This window comes from Carcharodon carcharias, chromosome 2, assembly GCF_017639515.1.
Source record: "Carcharodon carcharias isolate sCarCar2 chromosome 2, sCarCar2.pri, whole genome shotgun sequence".
NCBI lineage: Eukaryota > Metazoa > Chordata > Chondrichthyes > Lamniformes > Lamnidae > Carcharodon > Carcharodon carcharias.
In genome coordinates, this window is record NC_054468.1 from 236,385,050 (window position 1) to 236,412,816 (window position 27,767).

At 34.6% G+C, this 27,767-nt stretch overlaps 1 protein-coding gene across 1 annotated transcript in view; it reads left to right on the forward strand.

Moving 5' to 3' along the window:
- Window positions 1-284: 284 nt before the first annotated feature.
- LOC121289337 (zinc-binding protein A33-like) overlaps window positions 285-27,767 on the forward strand; it is a 152,151-nt gene continuing 124,668 nt past the window's right edge. Inside the window, exon 1 of the mRNA XM_041208696.1 lies at window positions 285-721. Within this exon, the coding sequence (XP_041064630.1) occupies window positions 296-721 (426 nt within the window). The 5' untranslated portion in view covers window positions 285-295. The remainder of the gene's footprint in view (window positions 722-27,767) is intronic.

The following is a 27,767-nucleotide window of genomic DNA, read 5'->3' on the forward strand; positions in this document are numbered from 1 at the left end:
CACACAATCTCCTGCAAGCACTGCCAGAACTTGCCTAATTCCTTTGGAACCAATGCAAACAGGGTCTCTCACTGCCACCCTGTCAGGTCACCACCAAAGGGCTGATGGTACAATCTTCCTCAATGTTTTTATTTTTATGTGTCAAGTCCTTGCAATGAAAGGGGAGTCTGTCTAATACTTCCAGTCAAGCAGTGCCCTTTTAATTGAAAACAGGAACAGAAACTGAAGTTCTGACGTTGGAATGAATGTCTGCTGGCTGTACACAGTAAACAGGAAGTCAGTTAGTTTGAATAACATGTTCAGAGAAATGGAAGCAGGAGGGAAGATATCTTGGTTGGAGGATGAACTCTCATGTCCAATATGCCAGGATATCTTCACGAACCCTGTTTCTCCCCCATGTCAACACAACTTCTGCTGCGCTTGCCTGATGAGCTATTGGAAGAAGAAGGGAAGCTACGAGTGTCCAGTTTGTAGAGAGACTTATTCTACCAATGATTTAAAATGGAATCGTACATTGGCCAACATTTCTGAGTCATTCCTCAAAGAGTTTACAAAGAAACAGGAGATGGAAAAAGCAGGCTGTCTCTGTCGTCAACACAACGAGGTGCTGAAACTCTTCTGTCAGGAGGACCAGGAGGTGATGTGTGTTGTTTGTCTACACTCAAGGAGGCATGAAAGCCATAAATGTCACCCTTTGGAGGAAGCAACTAAAGAATCCAAGGTATGGTGAGAATAAGATTCAGTAAAGGAGAGGGCAGTTTGTTGTCCAAGTAACTGAGAGCAGTGATTATAGATGGAGAACACTAGACACACAGTATACCCACACAACAGAGTGGAGAGTGTCAGTGTTAACTACACACAGTGAAATGTCATAACTATTGGCAAAGTGTTAGTCAGGCAGGCTATTGGAAAGCTATTTTTCCTTTTTTGTTAAGATCGAAACAGTAAACAATACCAGAATCCGTTGTGGTATAGTATTACAAAGAACAGTTCCCAGAGGAGTATTACATGGATATTAGATAGAATTTACAGTACAGAAACAGGTCAATCAGCCCAACGGGTCTGTCTGGATGTTTATGCTCCACTTGAACTTCTGCCTATTGTAGTGCATGTGCTCCCAATATTACCTCACGGCACCAAAAATTAACCATTAACTTTATGTTTCTAAAGTTCAACTTTTCGTGTATTTATGTGGGGTTTTTAGCCAATGGGTTTCTGTAAGAACATAACATTATAAAAAATAGGAGCAGGAGTTGCCAGTCCAGTCATTCAGTAAGATCATGGCTGATCTGATCACAGCTTTAACTCCACTCTCTTACCCGCCCCCATAACACCAGATTCCCTCATAGCTCAAAAATCTGTCTAACTCAGCCTTGAATATTTTCAATGACCCAGCCTGCACTGCTCGCTGGAGAATTGAAGTCCCCTGAGAGAAGAGATCCCTCCTCATCTCCATCTTCATTGGGGAGACACCTTGGCCGGGATTTTCCATTCCCACTGCCCAAAGTCCATGGATTTTTGGCTGCTCTCCAAATTTTCCAGTCCCGCCCCACGACCAGAAAATGCCGAGACCAGAAAATCCCAGCCCTTATTCTGAACCTGTGCACCTCCCCGCTGCCGCAATCCCCCCACCTGCCCGCCCCCCCCACCCGTTGTGGGAAATCCAGTGGGAAATGTTGCTTTCAGTTAGTTTTTTTGCCAGTCTGCAGCAGTGTGAGGGCACAGTGATGATAACCAATAACTATCCTACACCATTAACTGGCTACCACTGGCTACCAGGTAGCACTCAAGCACGTGAGGGAATTAGTTTCCAGAGGGCCAGTGTGTTTACTCCTCCTCCTCCTCCTCCTCCTCCTACCACAAGGGAAATTTAAAAAATTACCTGGAAGGCTTCTTCAGTTTCCCAATCCTCATTTCAATGTCCTTCATGTGCTTTATTAACCACTCTCTCACCCTGTCCTGCCACCCTCAATGACACATGCGCATATACCCCCAGGTCCCTCTGCTCCTGCATCCCCTTTCAAATTGTACCCTTTATTTTATAACGTCTGTTTGTGTTCTTGCTACCAAAATGAATCACTTTGTCTGTATTAAACTTCACCTGCTACCCGTCTGCCCATTCCACCAGCCTGTCTATGTCTGTTGGACATAGTTACACTATCCTCCTCACAGTTCACAAGTTCTGGGTCACCTCAAATCTTACAATTGTGTAATCAGTTTTCTGGCGCTCACTTGGCTCCAGACCATTCTCTTTTTCCTAATGTGATTGTAAAAGATTTTTGCGTGGATTTTGATATTTCTTGTAAGTTTCTTTTCAGACCCCCTTTTTGCGAATCTTACTGTCTGTTTTTTGTATTTTCTCAATTGCCAGGATTTGTGCCATTTTTTTGCCTTTTTGAATCTTTTCGTTTTACGTCGTCTCTTACCTGTTTATTATCCATTCTTTTTGGAAAACTGGTTCTGTATCACATTAAATAATTTTTGAACACTTCCCACTGATCTTGGCACTCATCCAGGCAACTGGAGAGTATTCCACCACACTCCTGACTTGTGCCTTGTCGATGGTGGCTTACTCGTGAGTTACCCGTCACAGGATTCCTAGCCTCTGACCTGCTCTAGAATCTAAGAAACTGTTTCATGTTTCTCCCTTGAATTTGATCATATTATGATTACTATTTTATAAATATTTCATGCACCATAATGCCGTTAACTAAATCTGGATTACTATTCATTTCACTGAATCTAATACAGCCTTCCTGCTTATGGTTTCATTTTTTTATTTATTGGATGCGGGTGTTGCCCACCTTTATTGAATGTCCTCTGAGCAGGGGCAGTTAAGAGTCTGGAGTCACAAGTAGGCCAGATCAGGTAAGGACAGCAAATTTCCTTCCCTAAAGGGCAGTAGATTTTACAAAAATCAACAATGGTCTCATGGTCAACATCATACTTTGAATTCCAGATTTTTATTGAACACAAATTCCACCATTTGCCATGGCGGCATGCAAACCTGGGCCTCCAGAGCTTTACCCTGGGTCTCCGGATTACAAGCCCAGCAACAGTACCATTACCAATAAGAGTACGACTACCAATAACAGTGCCACTACCAATAACAGTACCACTACCAATAACAGTACCACTACAAATAACAGTACCACTACCAATAACAATATCACTACCAATAACAATACCACTACAAATAACAATACCACTACCAATAACAATATCAGTACCAATAAAAATACCACTACCAATAGAAATACCACTACCAATAACAAAATCACTACCAAGAACAATATCACAACGATGAACAATACCACTACCAATAACAATAACACTATCAATAACAATATCACAACCAATAACAATACCACTACCAATATAACAGTACTACTACCAATAATAATATCACTGCCAATAACAGTACCACTACCAATAACAATGCCACTGCCAATAACAAAACCACTACCAATAACAGTACCACTACAAATAACAAAACCGATATCAATAACAGTGCCACTATCAATAACAATACCACTAGCAATAATACACGACCAATAACAATATCACAACCAATAACAATACCCCTTCCAATAACAATACCACTACCAATAACAATACCACTACCAATAACCATACCACTACGGGTAACAATAGCACTTGCAGTAATACACTACCAATAACAATACCACTATCAATAACAGTATCACTGCCAATAACAGTACCACTACCAATCACAAAACCATTACCAATGACAGTACCAATACCAATAGCAATGTCATTACCAATAACAGTACCACTACAAATAACAATATCACTACCAATAACCATACCACTACCAATAACAATACCACTACCAATAACAGTACCACTACCAGTAACAATATCACTACCAATAACAATACAAAAACCAACAACAATATCACTTCCAATAACAATACCGCTACCAATAACAGTACAAATGCCAATAACAATATCGCTACCAATAACAATTCCCCTACCAATAACAGTACCACTATCAATAACAATTCCAATACCAATAACAATACCACTAACAATAACATTACCACCACCAATAACAATGCCACTACCAATAACAGTACCACTACCAAACACAATACCACTACCAATAACAATATCACCACCAAAAACAGTACCACTACAAATAACAATATCGCTACCAATAACAATACCACTACCAATAACAATACCACTACGAATAACAATACCACTATGAATAACAATACCACTACCAATAACAGTAACAATACCAATAACAGTACCACAACCAATAACAATACCGCTACCAATAACAATACCACTACCAATAGAAATACCACTGCCAATTACAGTACCACTATCAATAACAATGCCACTACCAATAACAGTACCACTATCAATAACAATACCACTACCAATAACAGTACCACTATCAATAATACACTACCAATAACAATATCACCACCAAAAACAGTACCACTACCAATAACAATATCACTACAAATAACAGTACCACAACCAATAACAATACCGTTACCAATAACAATACCACTACCAATAACAGTACCACTACCAATTACACTACCACTATCAATAACAATGCCACTACCAATAACAGTACCACTACCAATAACAATACCACTACCGGTAACAATAACACTAGCAATAATAGACTAACAATAACAATACCACAATCAATAACAATATCACAACCAATAAAAGTACCACAACCAATAACAATAGCACTACCAATAACAATACGACTACCAATAAAGGTACCACTAACAATAAAAATACCACTACCAATTACAGTACCACTATCAATGACAATACCACTACCAATAACAATACCACTACCAATAACAATACAGCTATCAATAAAAATACCACCAGCAATAATACACTACCAATAACAATATCGCAACCAATAACAATATCACAACCAATAACAATACCACTACCAATAACAATACCACTACCAATAACAGTACCACTACCAATTAAAATACCACTACCAATAACAATACCACTACCAATAACCATACCACTACGGGTAACAATAGCACTTGCAGTAATAAACTACCAATATCAATACCACTATCAATAACAGTATCACTGCCAATAACAGTACCACTACCAACAACAGTACCACTACAAATAACAGTACCACTACCAATAACAATACCACTATCAATAACAATACAACTACAAATAACAATAACACTACCAATAACAATACCACTACCAATAACAATACGACTACCAATAACAGTACCACTACCAATAACAATACAACTACAAATAACAATACCACTACCAATAACAATATCACTACCAATAAAAATACCACTACCAATAGAAACACCACTACCAATAGAAACACCACTACCAATAACAAAATCACTACCAAGAAAAATATCACAACTAGTAACAATACTACTACCAATAACAATAACACTATCAATAACAATATCACAACCAATATCAATACCACTACCAATATAAAAGGATTACTACCAATCATAATTGAACTACCAATAACAATATCACTACCAATAACAGTACCAATACCAATAACAATACCACTACCAATAACAATGCCACTACCAATAACAGTACCACTACCAATAACAGTACCACTAGCAATAACAATAACACTACCAATAACAGTACCACTACCAATAACAATATCACTACCAATAACAATACCACTACCAATAACAAAATCAGAACCAACAACAATACCACTACCAATAAAGATAAAACTACCAATAAAAATATCAGTACCAATAACAGTACCACTTCCAATAACAATACCACTACCAATAACAATGCCACTACCAATAACAGTACCACTACCAATAACAATACAAAAACCAACAACAATATCACTTCCAATAACAATACCACTACCAATAACAATACCACAACCAATAACAATATCACTACCAATAACAATACCACTACCAATAACAGTACCAATACCAATTAAAATACCACTACCAATAACAATACCACTACCAATAACCATGCCACTACGGGTAACAATACCACTTGCAGTAATACACTACCAATAACAATACGACTATCAATAACAATATCACTACCAATAACAGTACCACTACCAATAACAACACCACTACCAATAACAGTACAACTGCCAATAACAATATAGCTACTAATAACAATACCCCTACCAATAAAAGTACCACTATCAATAACAATTCCAATACCAATAACAATGCCACTACCAATAACATTACCACCACCAATAACAATGCCACTACCAATAACAGTACCACTGCCAAACACAATACCACTACCAATAACAATATCACCACCAGAAACAGTACCACTACCAATAACAATATCACTACCAATAACAATACCACTACCAATAACAATACCACTACCAATAAAAATACCGCTACCAATTACAGTACCACTACCAAACACAATACCACTACCAATAACAATATCACCACCAAAAACAGTACCACTACAAATAACAATATCGCTACCAATAACAATACCACTACCAATAACAATACCGCTACGAATAACAATACCACTATGAATAACAATACCACTACCAATAACAGTAACAATACAAATAACAGTACCACAACCAATAACAATACCGCTACCAATAACAATACCACTACCAATAGAAATACCACTGCCAATTACAGTACCACTATCAATAACAATGCCACTACCAATAACAGTACCACTATTAATAACAATACCACTACCAATAACAGTACCACTATCAATAATACACTACCAATAACAATATCACCACCAAAAACAGTACCACTACCAATAACAATATCACTACAAATAACAGTACCACAACCAATAACAATACCGTTACCAATAACAATACCACTACCAATAACACTACCACTACCAATAAAAATACCACTACCAATTACAGTACCACTATCAATAACAATGCCACTACCAATAACAGTACCACTACCAATAACAATACCACTACCGGTAACAATAACACTAGCAATAATAGACTAACAATAACAATACCACAATCAATAACAATATCACAACCAATAAAAGTACCACAACCAATAACAATAGCACTACCAATAACAATACGACTACCAATAAAGGTACCACTAACAATAAAAGTACCACTACCAATTACAGTACCACTATCAATGACAATACCACTACCAATAACAATACCACTACCAATAACAATACAGCTATCAATAAAAATACCACCAGCAATAATACACTACCAATAACAATATCGCAACCAATAACAATATCACAACCAATAACAATACCACTACCAATAACAGTACCACTATCAATAACAATTCCAATACCAATAACAATACCACTAACAATAACCATGCCACTACGGGTAACAATACCACTTGCAGTAATACACTACCAATAACAATACGACTATCAATAACAATATCACTACCAATAACAGTACCACTACCAATAACAACACCACTACCAATAACAATACAAAAACCAACAACAATATCACTTCCAATAACAATACCACTACCAATAACAATACCACAACCAATAACAATATCACTACCAATAACAATACCACTACCAATAACAGTACCAATACCAATTAAAATACCACTACCAATAACAATACCACTACCAATAACCATGCCACTACGGGTAACAATACCACTTGCAGTAATACACTACCAATAACAATACGACTATCAATAACAATATCACTACCAATAACAGTACCACTACCAATAACAACACCACTACCAATAACAGTACAACTGCCAATAACAATATAGCTACTAATAACAATACCCCTACCAATAAAAGTACCACTATCAATAACAATTCCAATACCAATAACAATGCCACTACCAATAACATTACCACCACCAATAACAATGCCACTACCAATAACAGTACCACTGCCAAACACAATACCACTATCAATAACAATATCACCACCAGAAACAGTACCACTACCAATAACAATATCACTACCAATAACAATACCACTACCAATAACAATACCACTACCAATAACAATACCACTACCAATAACAGTAACACTACCAATAAAAATACCGCTACCAATTACAGTACCACTACCAAACACAATACCACTACCAATAACAATATCACCACCAAAAACAGTACCACTACAAATAACAATATCGCTACCAATAACAATACCACTACCAATAACAATACCGCTACGAATAACAATACCACTATGAATAACAATACCACTACCAATAACAGTAACAATACAAATAACAGTACCACAACCAATAACAATACCGCTACCAATAACAATACCACTACCAATAGAAATACCACTGCCAATTACAGTACCACTATCAATAACAATGCCACTACCAATAACAGTACCACTATCAATAACAATACCACTACCAATAACAGTACCACTATCAATAATACACTACCAATAACAATATCACCACCAAAAACAGTACCACTACCAATAACAATATCACTACAAATAACAGTACCACAACCAATAACAATACCGTTACCAATAACAATACCACTACCAATAACACTACCACTACCAATAAAAATACCACTACCAATTACAGTACCACTATCAATAACAATGCCACTACCAATAACAGTACCACTACCAATAACAATACCACTACCGGTAACAATAACACTATCAATAATAGACTAACAATAACAATACCACAATCAATAACAATATCACAACCAATAAAAGTACCACAACCAATAACAATAGCACTACCAATAACAATACGACTACCAATAAAGGTACCACTAACAATAAAAGTACCACTACCAATTACAGTACCACTATCAATGACAATACCACTACCAATAACAATACCACTACCAATAACAATACAGCTATCAATAAAAATACCACCAGCAATAATACACTACCAATAACAATATCGCAACCAATAACAATATCACAACCAATAACAATACCACTACCAATAACAATACCACTACCAATATCAGTACCACTACCAATTAAAATACTACTACCAATAACAATACCACTACCAATAACCAGACCACTACGGGTAACAATAGCACTTGCAGTAATAAACTACCAATATCAATACCACTATCAATAACAGTATCACTGCCAATAACAGTACAACTACCAACAACAGTACCACTACAAATAACAGTACCACTACCAATAACAATACCACTATCAATAACAATACAACTACAAATAACAATAACACTACCAATAACAATACCACTACCAATAACAATACCACTACCAATAACAATACCACTACGAATAACAATACCACTACCAATAACAGTAACAATACCAATAACAGTAACACTACCAATAAAAATACCGCTACCAATTACAGTACCACTATCAATAACAATGCCACTACCAATAACAATATCACCACCAAAAACAGTACCACTACCAATAAAAATATCACTACCAATAACAGTACCACAACCAATAACAATACCGCTACCAATAACAATACCACTACCAATAACAGTACCACTACCAATAAAAATACCACTACCAATTACAGTACCACTATCAATAACAATGCCACTACCAATAACAGTACCATTACCAATAACAGTACCACTACCAATAACAATACCGCTATCAATAACAATACCACTAGCAATAATACACGACCAATAACAATATCACAACCAATAACAATACCCCTTCCAATAACAATACCACTACCAATAACAGTACCACTACCAATTAAAATACCACTACCAATAACAATACCACTACCAATAACCATACCACTACGGGTAACAATAGCACTTGCAGTAATACACTACCAATAACAATACCACTATCAATAACAGTATCACTGCCAATAACAGTACCACTACCAATCACAAAACCACTACCAATGACAGTACCAATACCAATAGCAATGTCATTACCAATAACAGTACCACTACAAATAACAATATCACTACCAATAACCATACCACTACCAATAACAATACCACTACCAATAACAGTACCACTACCAATAACAATACAAAAACCAACAACAATATCACTTCCAATAACAATACCGCTACCAATAACAATACCACTACCAATAACACTACCACTACCAATAAAAATACCACTACCAATTACAGTACCACTATCAATAACAATGCCACTACCAATAACAGTACCACTACCAATAACAATACCACTACCGGTAACAATAACACTAGCAATAATAGACTAACAATAACAATACCACAATCAATAACAATATCACAACCAATAAAAGTACCACAACCAATAACAATAGCACTACCAATAACAATACGACTACCAATAAAGGTACCACTAACAATAAAAGTACCACTACCAATTACAGTTCCACTATCAATGACAATACCACTACCAATAACAATACCACTACCAATAACAATACAGCTATCAATAAAAATACCACCAGCAATAATACACTACCAATAACAATATCGCAACCAATAACAATATCACAACCAATAACAATACCACTACCAATAACAGTACCACTATCAATAACAATTCCAATACCAATAACAATACCACTAACAATAACCATGCCACTACGGGTAACAATACCACTTACAGTAATACACTACCAATAACAATACGACTATCAATAACAATATCACTACCAATAACAGTACCACTACCAATAACAATACCACTATCAATAACAGTATCACTGCCAATAACAGTACCACTACCAATCACAAAACCATTACCAATGACAGTACCAATACCAATAGCAATGTCATTACCAATAACAGTACCACTACAAATAACAATATCACTACCAATAACCATACCACTACCAATAAAAATACCACTACCAATAACAGTACCACTACCAGTAACAATATCACTACCAATAACAATACAAAAACCAACAACAATATCACTTCCAATAACAATACCGCTACCAATAACAGTACAAATGCCAATAACAATATCGCTACCAATAACAATTCCCCTACCAATAACAGTACCACTATCAATAACAATTCCAATACCAATAACAATACCACTAACAATAACATTACCACCACCAATAACAATGCCACTACCAATAACAGTACCACTACCAAACACAATACCACTACCAATAACAATATCACCACCAAAAACTGTACCACTACAAATAACAATATCGCTACCAATAACAATACCACTACCAATAACAATACCACTACGAATAACAATACCACTATGAATAACAATACCACTACCAATAACAGTAACAATACCAATAACAGTACCACAACCAATAACAATACCGCTACCAATAACAATACCACTACCAATAGAAATACCACTGCCAATTACAGTACCACTATCAATAACAATGCCACTACCAATAACAGTACCACTATCAATAACAATACCACTACCAATAACAGTACCACTATCAATAATACACTACCAATAACAATATCACCACCAAAAACAGTACCACTACCAATAACAATATCACTACAAATAACAGTACCACAACCAATAACAATACCGTTACCAATAACAATACCACTACCAATAACAGTACCACTACCAATTACACTACCACTATCAATAACAATGCCACTACCAATAACAGTACCACTACCAATAACAATACCACTACCGGTAACAATAACACTAGCAATAATAGACTAACAATAACAATACCACAATCAATAACAATATCACAACCAATAAAAGTACCACAACCAATAACAATAGCACTACCAATAACAATACGACTACCAATAAAGGTACCACTAACAATAAAAATACCACTACCAATTACAGTACCACTATCAATGACAATACCACTACCAATAACAATACCACTACCAATAACAATACAGCTATCAATAAAAATACCACCAGCAATAATACACTACCAATAACAATATCGCAACCAATAACAATATCACAACCAATAACAATACCACTACCAATAACAATACCACTACCAATAACAGTACCACTACCAATTAAAATACCACTACCAATAACAATACCACTACCAATAACCATACCACTACGGGTAACAATAGCACTTGCAGTAATAAACTACCAATATCAATACCACTATCAATAACAGTATCACTGCCAATAACAGTACCACTACCAACAACAGTACCACTACAAATAACAGTACCACTACCAATAACAATACCACTATCAATAACAATACAACTACAAATAACAATAACACTACCAATAACAATACCACTACCAATAACAATACCACTACCAATAACAGTACCACTACCAATAACAATACAACTACAAATAACAATACCACTACCAATAACAATATCACTACCAATAAAAATACCACTACCAATAGAAACACCACTACCAATAGAAACACCACTACCAATAACAAAATCACTACCAAGAAAAATATCACAACTAGTAACAATACTACTACCAATAACAATAACACTATCAATAACAATATCACAACCAATATCAATACCACTACCAATATAAAAGGATTACTACCAATCATAATTGAACTACCAATAACAATATCACTACCAATAACAGTACCAATACCAATAACAATACCACTACCAATAACAATGCCACTACCAATAACAGTACCACTACCAATAACAGTACCACTAGCAATAACAATAACACTACCAATAACAGTACCACTACCAATAACAATATCACTACCAATAACAATACCACTACCAATAACAAAATCAGAACCAACAACAATACCACTACCAATAAAGATAAAACTACCAATAAAAATATCAGTACCAATAACAGTACCACTTCCAATAACAATACCACTACCAATAACAATGCCACTACCAATAACAGTACCACTACCAATAACAATACAAAAACCAACAACAATATCACTTCCAATAACAATACCACTACCAATAACAATACCACAACCAATAACAATATCACTACCAATAACAATACCACTACCAATAACAGTACCAATACCAATTAAAATACCACTACCAATAACAATACCACTACCAATAACCATGCCACTACGGGTAACAATACCACTTGCAGTAATACACTACCAATAACAATACGACTATCAATAACAATATCACTACCAATAACAGTACCACTACCAATAACAACACCACTACCAATAACAGTACAACTGCCAATAACAATATAGCTACTAATAACAATACCCCTACCAATAAAAGTACCACTATCAATAACAATTCCAATACCAATAACAATGCCACTACCAATAACAGTACCACTGCCAAACACAATACCACTACCAATAACAATATCACCACCAGAAACAGTACCACTACCAATAACAATATCACTACCAATAACAATACCACTACCAATAACAATACCACTACCAATAACAATACCACTACCAATAACAGTAACACTACCAATAAAAATACCGCTACCAATTACAGTACCACTACCAAACACAATACCACTACCAATAACAATATCACCACCAAAAACAGTACCACTACAAATAACAATATCGCTACCAATAACAATACCACTACCAATAACAATACCGCTACGAATAACAATACCACTATGAATAACAATACCACTACCAATAACAGTAACAATACAAATAACAGTACCACAACCAATAACAATACCGCTACCAATAACAATACCACTACCAATAGAAATACCACTGCCAATTACAGTACCATTATCAATAACAATGCCACTACCATAACAGTACCACTATCAATAATACACTACCAATAACAATATCACCACCAAAAACAGTACCACTACCAATAACAATATCACTACAAATAACAGTACCACAACCAATAACAATACCGTTACCAATAACAATACCACTACCAATAACACTACCACTACCAATAAAAATACCACTACCAATTACAGTACCACTATCAATAACAATGCCACTACCAATAACAGTACCACTACCAATAACAATACCACTACCGGTAACAATAACACTAGCAATAATAGACTAACAATAACAATACCACAATCAATAACAATATCACAACCAATAAAAGTACCACAACCAATAACAATAGCACTACCAATAACAATACGACTACCAATAAAGGTACCACTAACAATAAAAGTACCACTACCAATTACAGTACCACTATCAATGACAATACCACTACCAATAACAATACCACTACCAATAACAATACAGCTATCAATAAAAATACCACCAGCAATAATACACTACCAATAACAATATCACAACCAATAACAATATCACAACCAATAACAATATCGCAACCAATAACAATATCACAACCAATAACAATACCACTACCAATAACAGTACCACTATCAATAACAATTCCAATACCAATAACAATACCACTAACAATAACCATGCCACTACGGGTAACAATACCACTTGCAGTAATACACTACCAATAACAATACGACTATCAATAACAATATCACTACCAATAACAGTACCACTACCAATAACAACACCACTACCAATAACAATACAAAAACCAACAACAATATCACTTCCAATAACAATACCACTACCAATAACAATACCACAACCAATAACAATATCACTACCAATAACAATACCACTACCAATAACAGTACCAATACCAATTAAAATACCACTACCAATAACAATACCACTACCAATAACCATGCCACTACGGGTAACAATACCACTTGCAGTAATACACTACCAATAACAATACGACTATCAATAACAATATCACTACCAATAACAGTACCACTACCAATAACAACACCACTACCAATAACAGTACAACTGCCAATAACAATATAGCTACTAATAACAATACCCCTACCAATAAAAGTACCACTATCAATAACAATTCCAATACCAATAACAATGCCACTACCAATAACATTACCACCACCAATAACAATGCCACTACCAATAACAGTACCACTGCCAAACACAATACCACTACCAATAACAATATCACCACCAGAAACAGTACCACTACCAATAACAATATCACTACCAATAACAATACCACTACCAATAACAATACCACTACCAATAACAGTAACACTACCAATAAAAATACCGCTACCAATTACAGTACCACTACTAAACACAATACCACTACCAATAACAATATCACCACCAAAAACAGTACCACTACAAATAACAATATCGCTACCAATAACAATACCACTACCAATAACAATACCGCTACGAATAACAATACCACTATGAATAACAATACCACTACCAATAACAGTAACAATACCAATAACAGTACCACAACCAATAACAATACCGCTACCAATAACAATACCACTACCAATAGAAATACCACTGCCAATTACAGTACCACTATCAATAACAATGCCACTACCAATAACAGTACCACTATCAATAACAATACCACTACCAATAACAGTACCACTATCAATAATACACTACCAATAACAATATCACCACCAAAAACAGTACCACTACCAATAACAATATCACTACAAATAACAGTACCACAACCAATAACAATACCGTTACCAATAACAATACCACTACCAATAACACTACCACTACCAATAAAAATACCACTACCAATTACAGTACCACTATCAATAACAATGCCACTACCAATAACAGTACCACTACCAATAACAATACCACTACCGGTAACAATAACACTAGCAATAATAGACTAACAATAACAATACCACAATCAATAACAATATCACAACCAATAAAAGTACCACAACCAATAACAATAGCACTACCAATAACAATACGACTACCAATAAAGGTACCACTAACAATAAAAGTACCACTACCAATTACAGTACCACTATCAATGACAATACCACTACCAATAACAATACCACTACCAATAACAATACAACTATCAATAAAAATACCACCAGCAATAATACACTACCAATAACAATATCGCAACCAATAACAATATCACAACCAATAACAATACCACTACCAATAACAATACCACTACCAATAACAGTACCACTACCAATTAAAATACTACTACCAATAACAATACCACTACGGGTAACAATAGCACTTGCAGTAATAAACTACCAATATCAATACCACTATCAATAACAGTATCACTGCCAATAACAGTACAACTACCAACAACAGTACCACTACAAATAACAGTACCACTACCAATAACAATACCACTATCAATAACAATACAACTACAAATAACAATAACACTACCAATAACAATACCACTACCAATAACAATACCACTACCAATAACAATACCACTACCAATAACAATACCACTACGAATAACAATACCACTACCAATAACAGTAACAATACCAATAACAGTAACACTACCAATAAAAATACCGCTACCAATTACAGTACCACTATCAATAACAATGCCACTACCAATAACAATATCACCACCAAAAACAGTACCACTACCAATAAAAATATCACTACCAATAACAGTACCACAACCAATAACAATACCGCTACCAATAACAATACCACTACCAATAACAGTACCACTACCAATAAAAATACCACTACCAATTACAGTACCACTATCAATAACAATGCCACTACCAATAACAGTACCATTACCAATAACAGTACCACTACCAATAACAATACCGCTATCAATAACAATACCACTAGCAATAATACACGACCAATAACAATATCACAACCAATAACAATACCCCTTCCAATAACAATACCACTACCAATAACAGTACCACTACCAATTAAAATACCACTACCAATAACAATACCACTACCAATAACCATACCACTACGGGTAACAATAGCACTTGCAGTAATACACTACCAATAACAATACCACTATCAATAACAGTATCACTGCCAATAACAGTACCACTACCAATCACAAAACCACTACCAATGACAGTACCAATACCAATAGCAATGTCATTACCAATAACAGTACCACTACAAATAACAATATCACTACCAATAACCATACCACTACCAATAACAATACCACTACCAATAACAGTACCACTACCAATAACAATACAAAAACCAACAACAATATCACTTCCAATAACAATACCGCTACCAATAACAGTACAAATGCCAATAACAATATCGCTACCAATAACAATACCCCTACCAATAACAGTACCACTATCAATAACAATTCCAATACCAATAACAATACCACTAACAATAACATTACCACCACCAATAACAATGCCACTACCAATAACAGTACCACCACCAAACACAATACCACTACCAATAACAATATCACCACCAAAAACAGTACCACTACAAATAACAATATCGCTACCAATAACAATACCACTACCAATAACAATACCGCTACGAATAACAATACCACTATGAATAACAATACCACTACCAATAACAATACGACTACCAATAAAGGTACCACTAACAATAAAAGTACCACTACCAATTACAGTACCACTATCAATGACAATACCACTACCAATAACAATACCACTACCAATAACAATACAGCTATCAATAAAAATACCACCAGCAATAATACACTACCAGTAACAATATCGCAACCAATAACAATATCACAACCAATAACAATACCACTACCAATAACAATACCACTACCAATAACAGTACCACTACCAATTGAAATACTACTACCAATAACAATACCACTACCAATAACCATACCACTACGGGTAACAATAGCACTTGCAGTAATAAACTATCAATATCAATACCAGTATCAATAACAGTATCACTGCCAATAACAGTACAACTACCAACAACAGTATCACTACAAATAACAGTACCACTACCAATAACAATACCACTATCAATAACAATACAACTACAAATAACAATAACACTACCAATAACAATACCACTACCAATAACAATACCACTACCAATAAAAATACCACTACGAATAACAATACCACTACCAATAACAGTAACAATACCAATAACAATAACACTACCAATAAAAATACCGCTACCAATTACAGTACCACTATCAATAACAATGCCACTACCAATAACAATATCACCACCAAAAACAGTACCACTACCAATAAAAATATCACTACCAATAACAGTACCACAACCAATAACAATACCGCTACCAATAACAATACCACTACCAATAACAGTACCACTACCAATAAAAATACCACTACCAATTACAGTACCACTATCAATAACAATGCCACTACCAATAACAGTACCATTACCAATAACAGTACCACTACCAATAACAATACCGCTATCAATAACAATACCACTAGCAATAATACACGACCAATAACAATATCACAACCAATAACAATACCCCTTCCAATAACAATACCACTACCAATAACAGTACCACTACCAATTAAAATACCACTACCAATAACAATACCACTACCAATAACCATACCACTACGGGTAACAATAGCACTTGCAGTAATACACTACCAATAACAATACCACTATCAATAACAGTATCACTGCCAATAACAGTACCACTAACAATAACAGTACCACTACCAATAACATAACACTACCAATAGCAATGTCATTACCAATAACAGTACCACTACAAATAACAATATCACTACCAATAACCATACCACTACCAATAACAATACCACTACCAATAACAGTACCACTACCAATAACAATACAAAAACCAACAACAATATCACTTCCAATAACAATACCGCTACCAATAACAGTACAAATGCCAATAACAATATCGCTACCAATAACAATACCCCTACCAATAACAGTACCACTATCAATAACAATTCCAATACCAATAACAATACCACTAACAATAACATTACCACCACCAATAACAATGCCACTACCAATAACAGTACCACCACCAAACACAATACCACTACCAATAACAATATCACCACCAAAAACAGTACCACTACAAATAACAATATCGCTACCAATAACAATACCACTACCAATAACAATACCGCTACGAATAACAATACCACTATGAATAACAATACCACTACCAATAACAATACGACTACCAATAAAGGTACCACTAACAATAAAAGTACCACTACCAATTACAGTACCACTATCAATGACAATACCACTACCAATAACAATACCACTACCAATAACAATACAGCTATCAATAAAAATACCACCAGCAATAATACACTACCAGTAACAATATCGCAACCAATAACAATATCACAACCAATAACAATACCACTACCAATAACAATACCACTACCAATAACTGTACCACTACCAATTGAAATACTACTACCAATAACAATACCACTACCAATAACCATACCACTACGGGTAACAATAGCACTTGCAGTAATAAACTATCAATATCAATACCACTATCAATAACAGTATCACTGCCAATAACAGTACAACTACCAACAACAGTATCACTACAAATAACAGTACCACTACCAATAACAATACCACTATCAATAACAATACAACTACAAATAACAATAACACTACCAATAACAATACCACTACCAATAACAATACCACTACCAATAAAAATACCACTACGAATAACAATACCACTACCAATAACAGTAACAATACCAATAACAATAACACTACCAATAAAAATACCGCTACCAATTACAGTACCACTATCAATAACAATGCCACTACCAATAACAATATCACCACCAAAAACAGTACCACTACCAATAAAAATATCACTACCAATAACAGTACCACAACCAATAACAATACCGCTACCAATAACAATACCACTACCAATAACAGTACCACTACCAATAAAAATACCACTACCAATTACAGTACCACTATCAATAACAATGCCACTACCAATAACAGTACCATTACCAATAACAGTACCACTACCAATAACAATACCGCTATCAATAACAATACCACTAGCAATAATACACGACCAATAACAATATCACAACCAATAACAATACCCCTTCCAATAACAATACCACTACCAATAACAGTACCACTACCAATTAAAATACCACTACCAATAACAATACCACTACCAATAACCATACCACTACGGGTAACAATAGCACTTGCAGTAATACACTACCAATAACAATACCACTATCAATAACAGAATCACTGCCAATAACAGTACCACTACCAATCACAAAACCACTACCAATGACAGTACCAATACCAATAGCAATGTCATTACCAATAACAGTACCACTACAAATAACAATATCACTACCAATAACCATACCACTACCAATAACAATACCACTACCAATAACAGTACCACTACCAATAACAATACAAAAACCAACAACAATATCACTTCCAATAACAATACCGCTACCAATAACCATACCACTACGGGTAACAATAGCACTTGCAGTAATACACTACCAATAACAATACCACTATCAATAACAGTATCACTGCCAATAACAGTACCACTACCAATCACAAAACCACTACCAATGACAGTACCAATACCAATAGCAATGTCATTACCAATAACAGTACCACTACAAATAACAATATCACTACCAATAACCATACCACTACCAATAACAATACCACTACCAATAACAGTACCACTACCAATAACAATACAAAAACCAACAACAATATCACTTCCAATAACAATACCGCTACCAATAACAGTACAAATGCCAATAACAATATCGCTACCAATAACAATACCCCTACCAATAACAGTACCACTATCAATAACAATTCCAATACCAATAACAATACCACTAACAATAACATTACCACCACCAATAACAATGCCACTACCAATAACAGTACCACCACCAAACACAATACCACTACCAATAACAATATCACCACCAAAAACAGTACCACTACAAATAACAATATCGCTACCAATAACAATACCACTACCAATAACAATACCGCTACGAATAACAATACCACTATGAATAACAATACCACTACCAATAACAGTAAAAATACCAATAACAGTACCACAACCAATAACAATACCGCTACCAATAACAATACCACTACCAATAGAAATACCACTGCCAATTACAGTACCACTATCAATAACAATGCCACTACCAATAACAGTACCACTATCAATAACAATACCACTACCAATAACAATACCACTATCAATAATACACTACCAGTAACAATATCACCACCAAAAACAGTACCACTATAAATAACAATATCACTACAAATAACAGTACCACAACCAATAACAATACCGTTACCAATAACAATACCACTACCAATAACAGTACCACTACCAATAAAAATACCACTACCAATTACAGTACCACTATCAATAACAATGCCACTACCAATAACAGTACCACTACCAATAATAATACCACTACCGGTAACAATAATACTAGCAATAATAGACTAACAATAACAATACCACAATCAATAACAATATCACAACCAATAAAAGTACCACAACCAATAACAATAGCACTACCAATAACAATACGACTACCAATAAAGGTACCACTAACAATAAAAATACCACTACCAATTACAGTACCACTATCAATGACAATACCACTACCAATAACAATACCACTACCAATAACAATACAGCTATCAATAAAAATACCACCAGCAATAATACACTACCAATAACAATATCGCAACCAATAACAATATCACAACCAATAACAATACCACTACCAATAACAATACCACTACCAATAACAGTACCACTACCAATTAAAATACCACTACCAATAACAATACCACTACCAATAACCATACCACTACGGGTAACAATAGCACTTGCAGTAATAAACTACCAATATCAATACCACTATCAATAACAGTATCACTGCCAATAACAGTACCACTACCAACAACAGTACCACTACAAATAACAGTACCACTACCAATAACAATACCACTATCAATAACAATACAACTACAAATAACAATAACGCTACCAATAACAATACCACTACCAATAACAATACGACTACCAATAACAGTACCACTACCAATAACAATACAACTACAAATAACAATACCACTACCAATAACAATATCACTACCAATAAAAATACCACTACCAATAGAAACACCACTACCAATAGAAACACCACTACCAATAACAAAATCACTACCAAGAAAAATATCACAACTAGTAACAATACTACTACCAATAACAATAACACTATCAATAACAATATCACAACCAATATCAATACCACTACCAATATAAGAGGATTACTACCAATCATAATTGAACTACCAATAACAATATCACTACCAATAACAGTACCAATACCAATAACAATGCCACTGCCAATAACAAAACCACTACCAATAACAGTACCAATACAAATAACAAAACCAATATCAATAACAGTGCCATTAACAATAACAATACCACTACCAATAACAATGCCACTACCAATAACAGTACCACTACCAATAACAGTACCACTAGCAATAACAATAACACTACCAATAACAGTACCACTACCAATAACAATATCACTACCAATAACAATACCACTACCAATAACAAAATCAGAACCAACAACAATACCACTACCAATAAAGATAAAACTACCAATAAAAATATCAGTACCAATAACAGTACCACTTCCAATAACAATACCACTACCAATAACAATGCCACTACCAATAACAGTACCACTACCAATAACAATACAAAAACCAACAACAATATCACTTCCAATAACAATACCACTACCAATAACAATACCACAACCAATAACAATATCACTACCAATAACAATACCACTACCAATAACAGTACCAATACCAATTAAAATACCACTACCAATAACAATACCACTACCAATAACCATGCCACTACGGGTAACAATACCACTTGCAGTAATACACTACCAATAACAATACGACTATCAATAACAATATCACTACCAATAACAATACCACTACCAATAACAATACCACTACCAATAACAATACCACTACGAATAACAATACCACTACCAATAACAGTAACAATACCAATGACAGTAACACTACCAATAAAAATACCGCTACCAATTACAGTACCACTATCAATAACAATGCCACTACCAATAACAATATCACCACCAAAAACAGTATCACTACCAATAAAAATATCACTACCAATAACAGTACCACAACCAATAACAATACCGCTACCAATAACAATACCACTACCAATAACAGTACCACTACCAATAAAAATACCACTACCAATTACAGTACCACTATCAATAACAATGCCACTACCAATAACAGTACCATTACCAATAACAGTACCACTACCAATAACAATACCGCTATCAATAACAATACCACTAGCAATAATACACGACCAATAACAATATCACAACCAATAACAATACCCCTTCCAATAACAATACCACTACCAATAACAGTACCACTACCAATTAAAATACCACTACCAATAACAATACCACTACCAATAACCATACCACTACGGGTATCAATAACACTTGCAGTAATACACTACCAATAACAATACCACTATCAATAACAGTATCACTGCCAATAACAGTACCACTACCAATCACAAAACCACTACCAATGACAGTACCAATACCAATAGCAATGTCATTACCAATAACAGTACCACTACAAATAACAATATCACTACCAATAACCATACCACTACCAATAACAATACCACTACCAATAACAGTACCACTACCAATAACAATACAAAAACCAACAACAATATCACTTCCAATAACAATACCGCTACCAATAACAGTACAAATGCCAATAACAATATCGCTACCAATAACAATACCCCTACCAATAACAGTACCACTATCAATAACAATTCCAATACCAATAACAATACCACTAACAATAACATTACCACCACCAATAACAATGCCACTACCAATAACAGTACCACCACCAAACACAATACCACTACCAATAACAATATCACCACCAAAAACAGAACCACTACAAATAACAATATCGCTACCAATAACAATACCACTACCAATAACAATACCGCTACGAATAACAATACCACTATGAATAACAATACCACTACCAATAACAGTAAAAATACCAATAACAGTACCACAACCAATAACAATACCGCTACCAATAACAATACCACTACCAATAGAAATACCACTGCCAATTACAGTACCACTATCAATAACAATGCCACTACCAATAACAGTACCACTATCAATAACAATACCACTATCAATAACAATACCACTATCAATAATACACTACCAGTAACAATATCACCACCAAAAACAGTACCACTACCAATAACAATATCACTACAAATAACAGTACCACAACCAATAACAATACCGTTACCAATAACAATACCACTACCAATAACAGTACCACTACCAATAAAAATACCACTACCAATTACAGTACCACTATCAATAACAATGCCACTACCAATAACAATACCACTACCAATAACAGTACCACTACCAATAAAAATACCACTACCAATTACAGTACCACTATCAATAACAATGCCACTACCAATAACAGTACCACTACCAATAACAATACCACTACTGGTAACAATAACACTAGCAATAATAGACTAACAATAACAATACCACAATCAATAACAATATCACAACCAATAAAAGTACCACAACCAATAACAATAGCACTACCAATAACAATACCACTACCAATAAAGGTACCACTAACAATAAAAATACCACTACCAATTACAGTACCACTATCAATAACAATACCACTACCAATAACAATACCGCTACCAATAACAATACCACTACCAATAACAGTACCACTACCAATAAAAATACCACTACCAATTACAGTACCACTATCAATAACAATGCCACTACCAATAACAGTACCATTACCAATAACAGTACCACTACCAATAACAATACCGCTATCAATAACAATACCACTAGCAATAATACACGACCAATAACAATATCACAACCAATAACAATACCCCTTCCAATAACAATACCACTACCAATAACAGTACCACTACCAATTAAAATACCACTACCAATAACAATACCACTACCAATAACCATACCACTACGGGTAACAATAGCACTTGCAGTAATACACTAACAATAACAATACCACTATCAATAACAGTATCACTGCCAATAACAGTACCACTACCAATCACAAAACCACTACCAATGACAGTACCAATACCAATAGCAATGTCATTACCAATAACAGTACCACTACAAATAACAATATCACTACCAATAACCATACCACTACCAATAACAATACCACTACCAATAACAGTACCACTACCAATAACAATACAAAAACCAACAACAATATCACTTCCAATAACAATACCGCTACCAATAACCATACCACTACGGGTAACAATAGCACTTGCAGTAATACACTACCAATAACAATACCACTATCAATAACAGTATCACTGCCAATAACAGTACCACTACCAATCACAAAACCACTACCAATGACAGTACCAATACCAATAGCAATGTCATTACCAATAACAGTACCACTACAAATAACAATATCACTACCAATAACCATACCACTACCAATAACAATACCACTACCAATAACAGTACCACTACCAATAACAATACAAAAACCAACAACAATATCACTTCCAATAACAATACCGCTACCAATAACAGTACAAATGCCAATAACAATATCGCTACCAATAACAATACCCCTACCAATAACAGTACCACTATCAATAACAATTCCAATACCAATAACAATACCACTAACAATAACATTACCACCACCAATAACAATGCCACTACCAATAACAGTACCACCACCAAACACAATACCACTACCAATAACAATATCACCACCAAAAACAGTACCACTACAAATAACAATATCGCTACCAATAACAATACCACTACCAATAACAATACCGCTACGAATAACAATACCACTATGAATAACAATACCACTACCAATAACAGTAAAAATACCAATAACAGTACCACAAACAATAACAATACCGCTACCAATAACAATACCACTACCAATAGAAATACCACTGCCAATTACAGTACCACTATCTATAACAATGCCACTACCAATAACAGTACCACTATCAATAACAATACCACTACCAATAACAATACCACTATCAATAATACACTACCAGTAACAATATCACCACCAAAAACAGTACCACTATAAATAACAATATCACTACAAATAACAGTACCACAACCAATAACAATACCGTTACCAATAACAATACCACTACCAATAACAGTACCACTACCAATAAAAATACCACTACCAATTACAGTACCACTATCAATAACAATGCCACTACCAATAACAGTACCACTACCAATAATAATACCACTACCGGTAACAATAATACTAGCAATAATAGACACAATAACAATACCACAATCAATAACAATATCACAACCAATAAAAGTACCACAACCAATAACAATAGCACTACCAATAACAATACGACTACCAATAAAGGTACCACTAACAATAAAAATACCACTACCAATTACAGTACCACTATCAATGACAATACCACTACCAATAACAATACCACTACCAATAACAATACAGCTATCAATAAAAATACCACCAGCAATAATTAACTACCAATAACAATATCGCAACCAATAACAATATCACAACCAATAACAATACCACTACCAATAACAATACCACTACCAATAACAGTACCACTACCAATTAAAATACCACTACCAATAACAATACCACTACCAATAACCATACCACTACGGGTAACAATAGCACTTGCAGTAATAAACTACCAATATCAATACCACTATCAATAACAGTATCACTGCCAATAACAGTACCACTACCAACAACAGTACCACTACAAATAACAGTACCACTACCAATAACAATACCACTATCAATAACAATACAACTACAAATAACAATAACGCTACCAATAACAATACCACTACCAATAACAATACGACTACCAATAACAGTACCACTACCAATAACAATACAACTACAAATAACAATACCATTACCAATAACAATATCACTACCAATAAAAATACCACTACCAATAGAAACACCACTACCAATAGAAACACCACTACCAATAACAAAATCACTACCAAGAAAAATATCACAACTAGTAACAATACTACTACCAATAACAATAACACTATCAATAACAATATCACAACCAATATCAATACCACTACCAATATAAGAGGATTACTACCAATCATAATTGAACTACCAATAACAATATCACTACCAATAACAGTACCAATACCAATAACAATGCCACTGCCAATAACAAAACCACTACCAATAACAGTACCAATACAAATAACAAAACCAATATCAATAACAGTGCCATTAACAATAACAATACCACTACCAATAACAATGCCACTACCAATAACAGTACCACTACCAATAACAGTACCACTAGCAATAACAATAACACTACCAATAACAGTACCACTACCAATAACAATATCACTACCAATAACAATACCACTACCAATAACAAAATCAGAACCAACAACAATACCACTACCAATAAAGATAAAACTACCAATAAAAATATCAGTACCAATAACAGTACCACTTCCAATAACAATACCACTACCAATAACAATGCCACTACCAATAACAGTACCACTACCAATAACAATACAAAAACCAACAACAATACCACTACCAATAACAATACCACAACCAATAACAATATCACTACCAATAACAATACCACTACCAATAACAGTA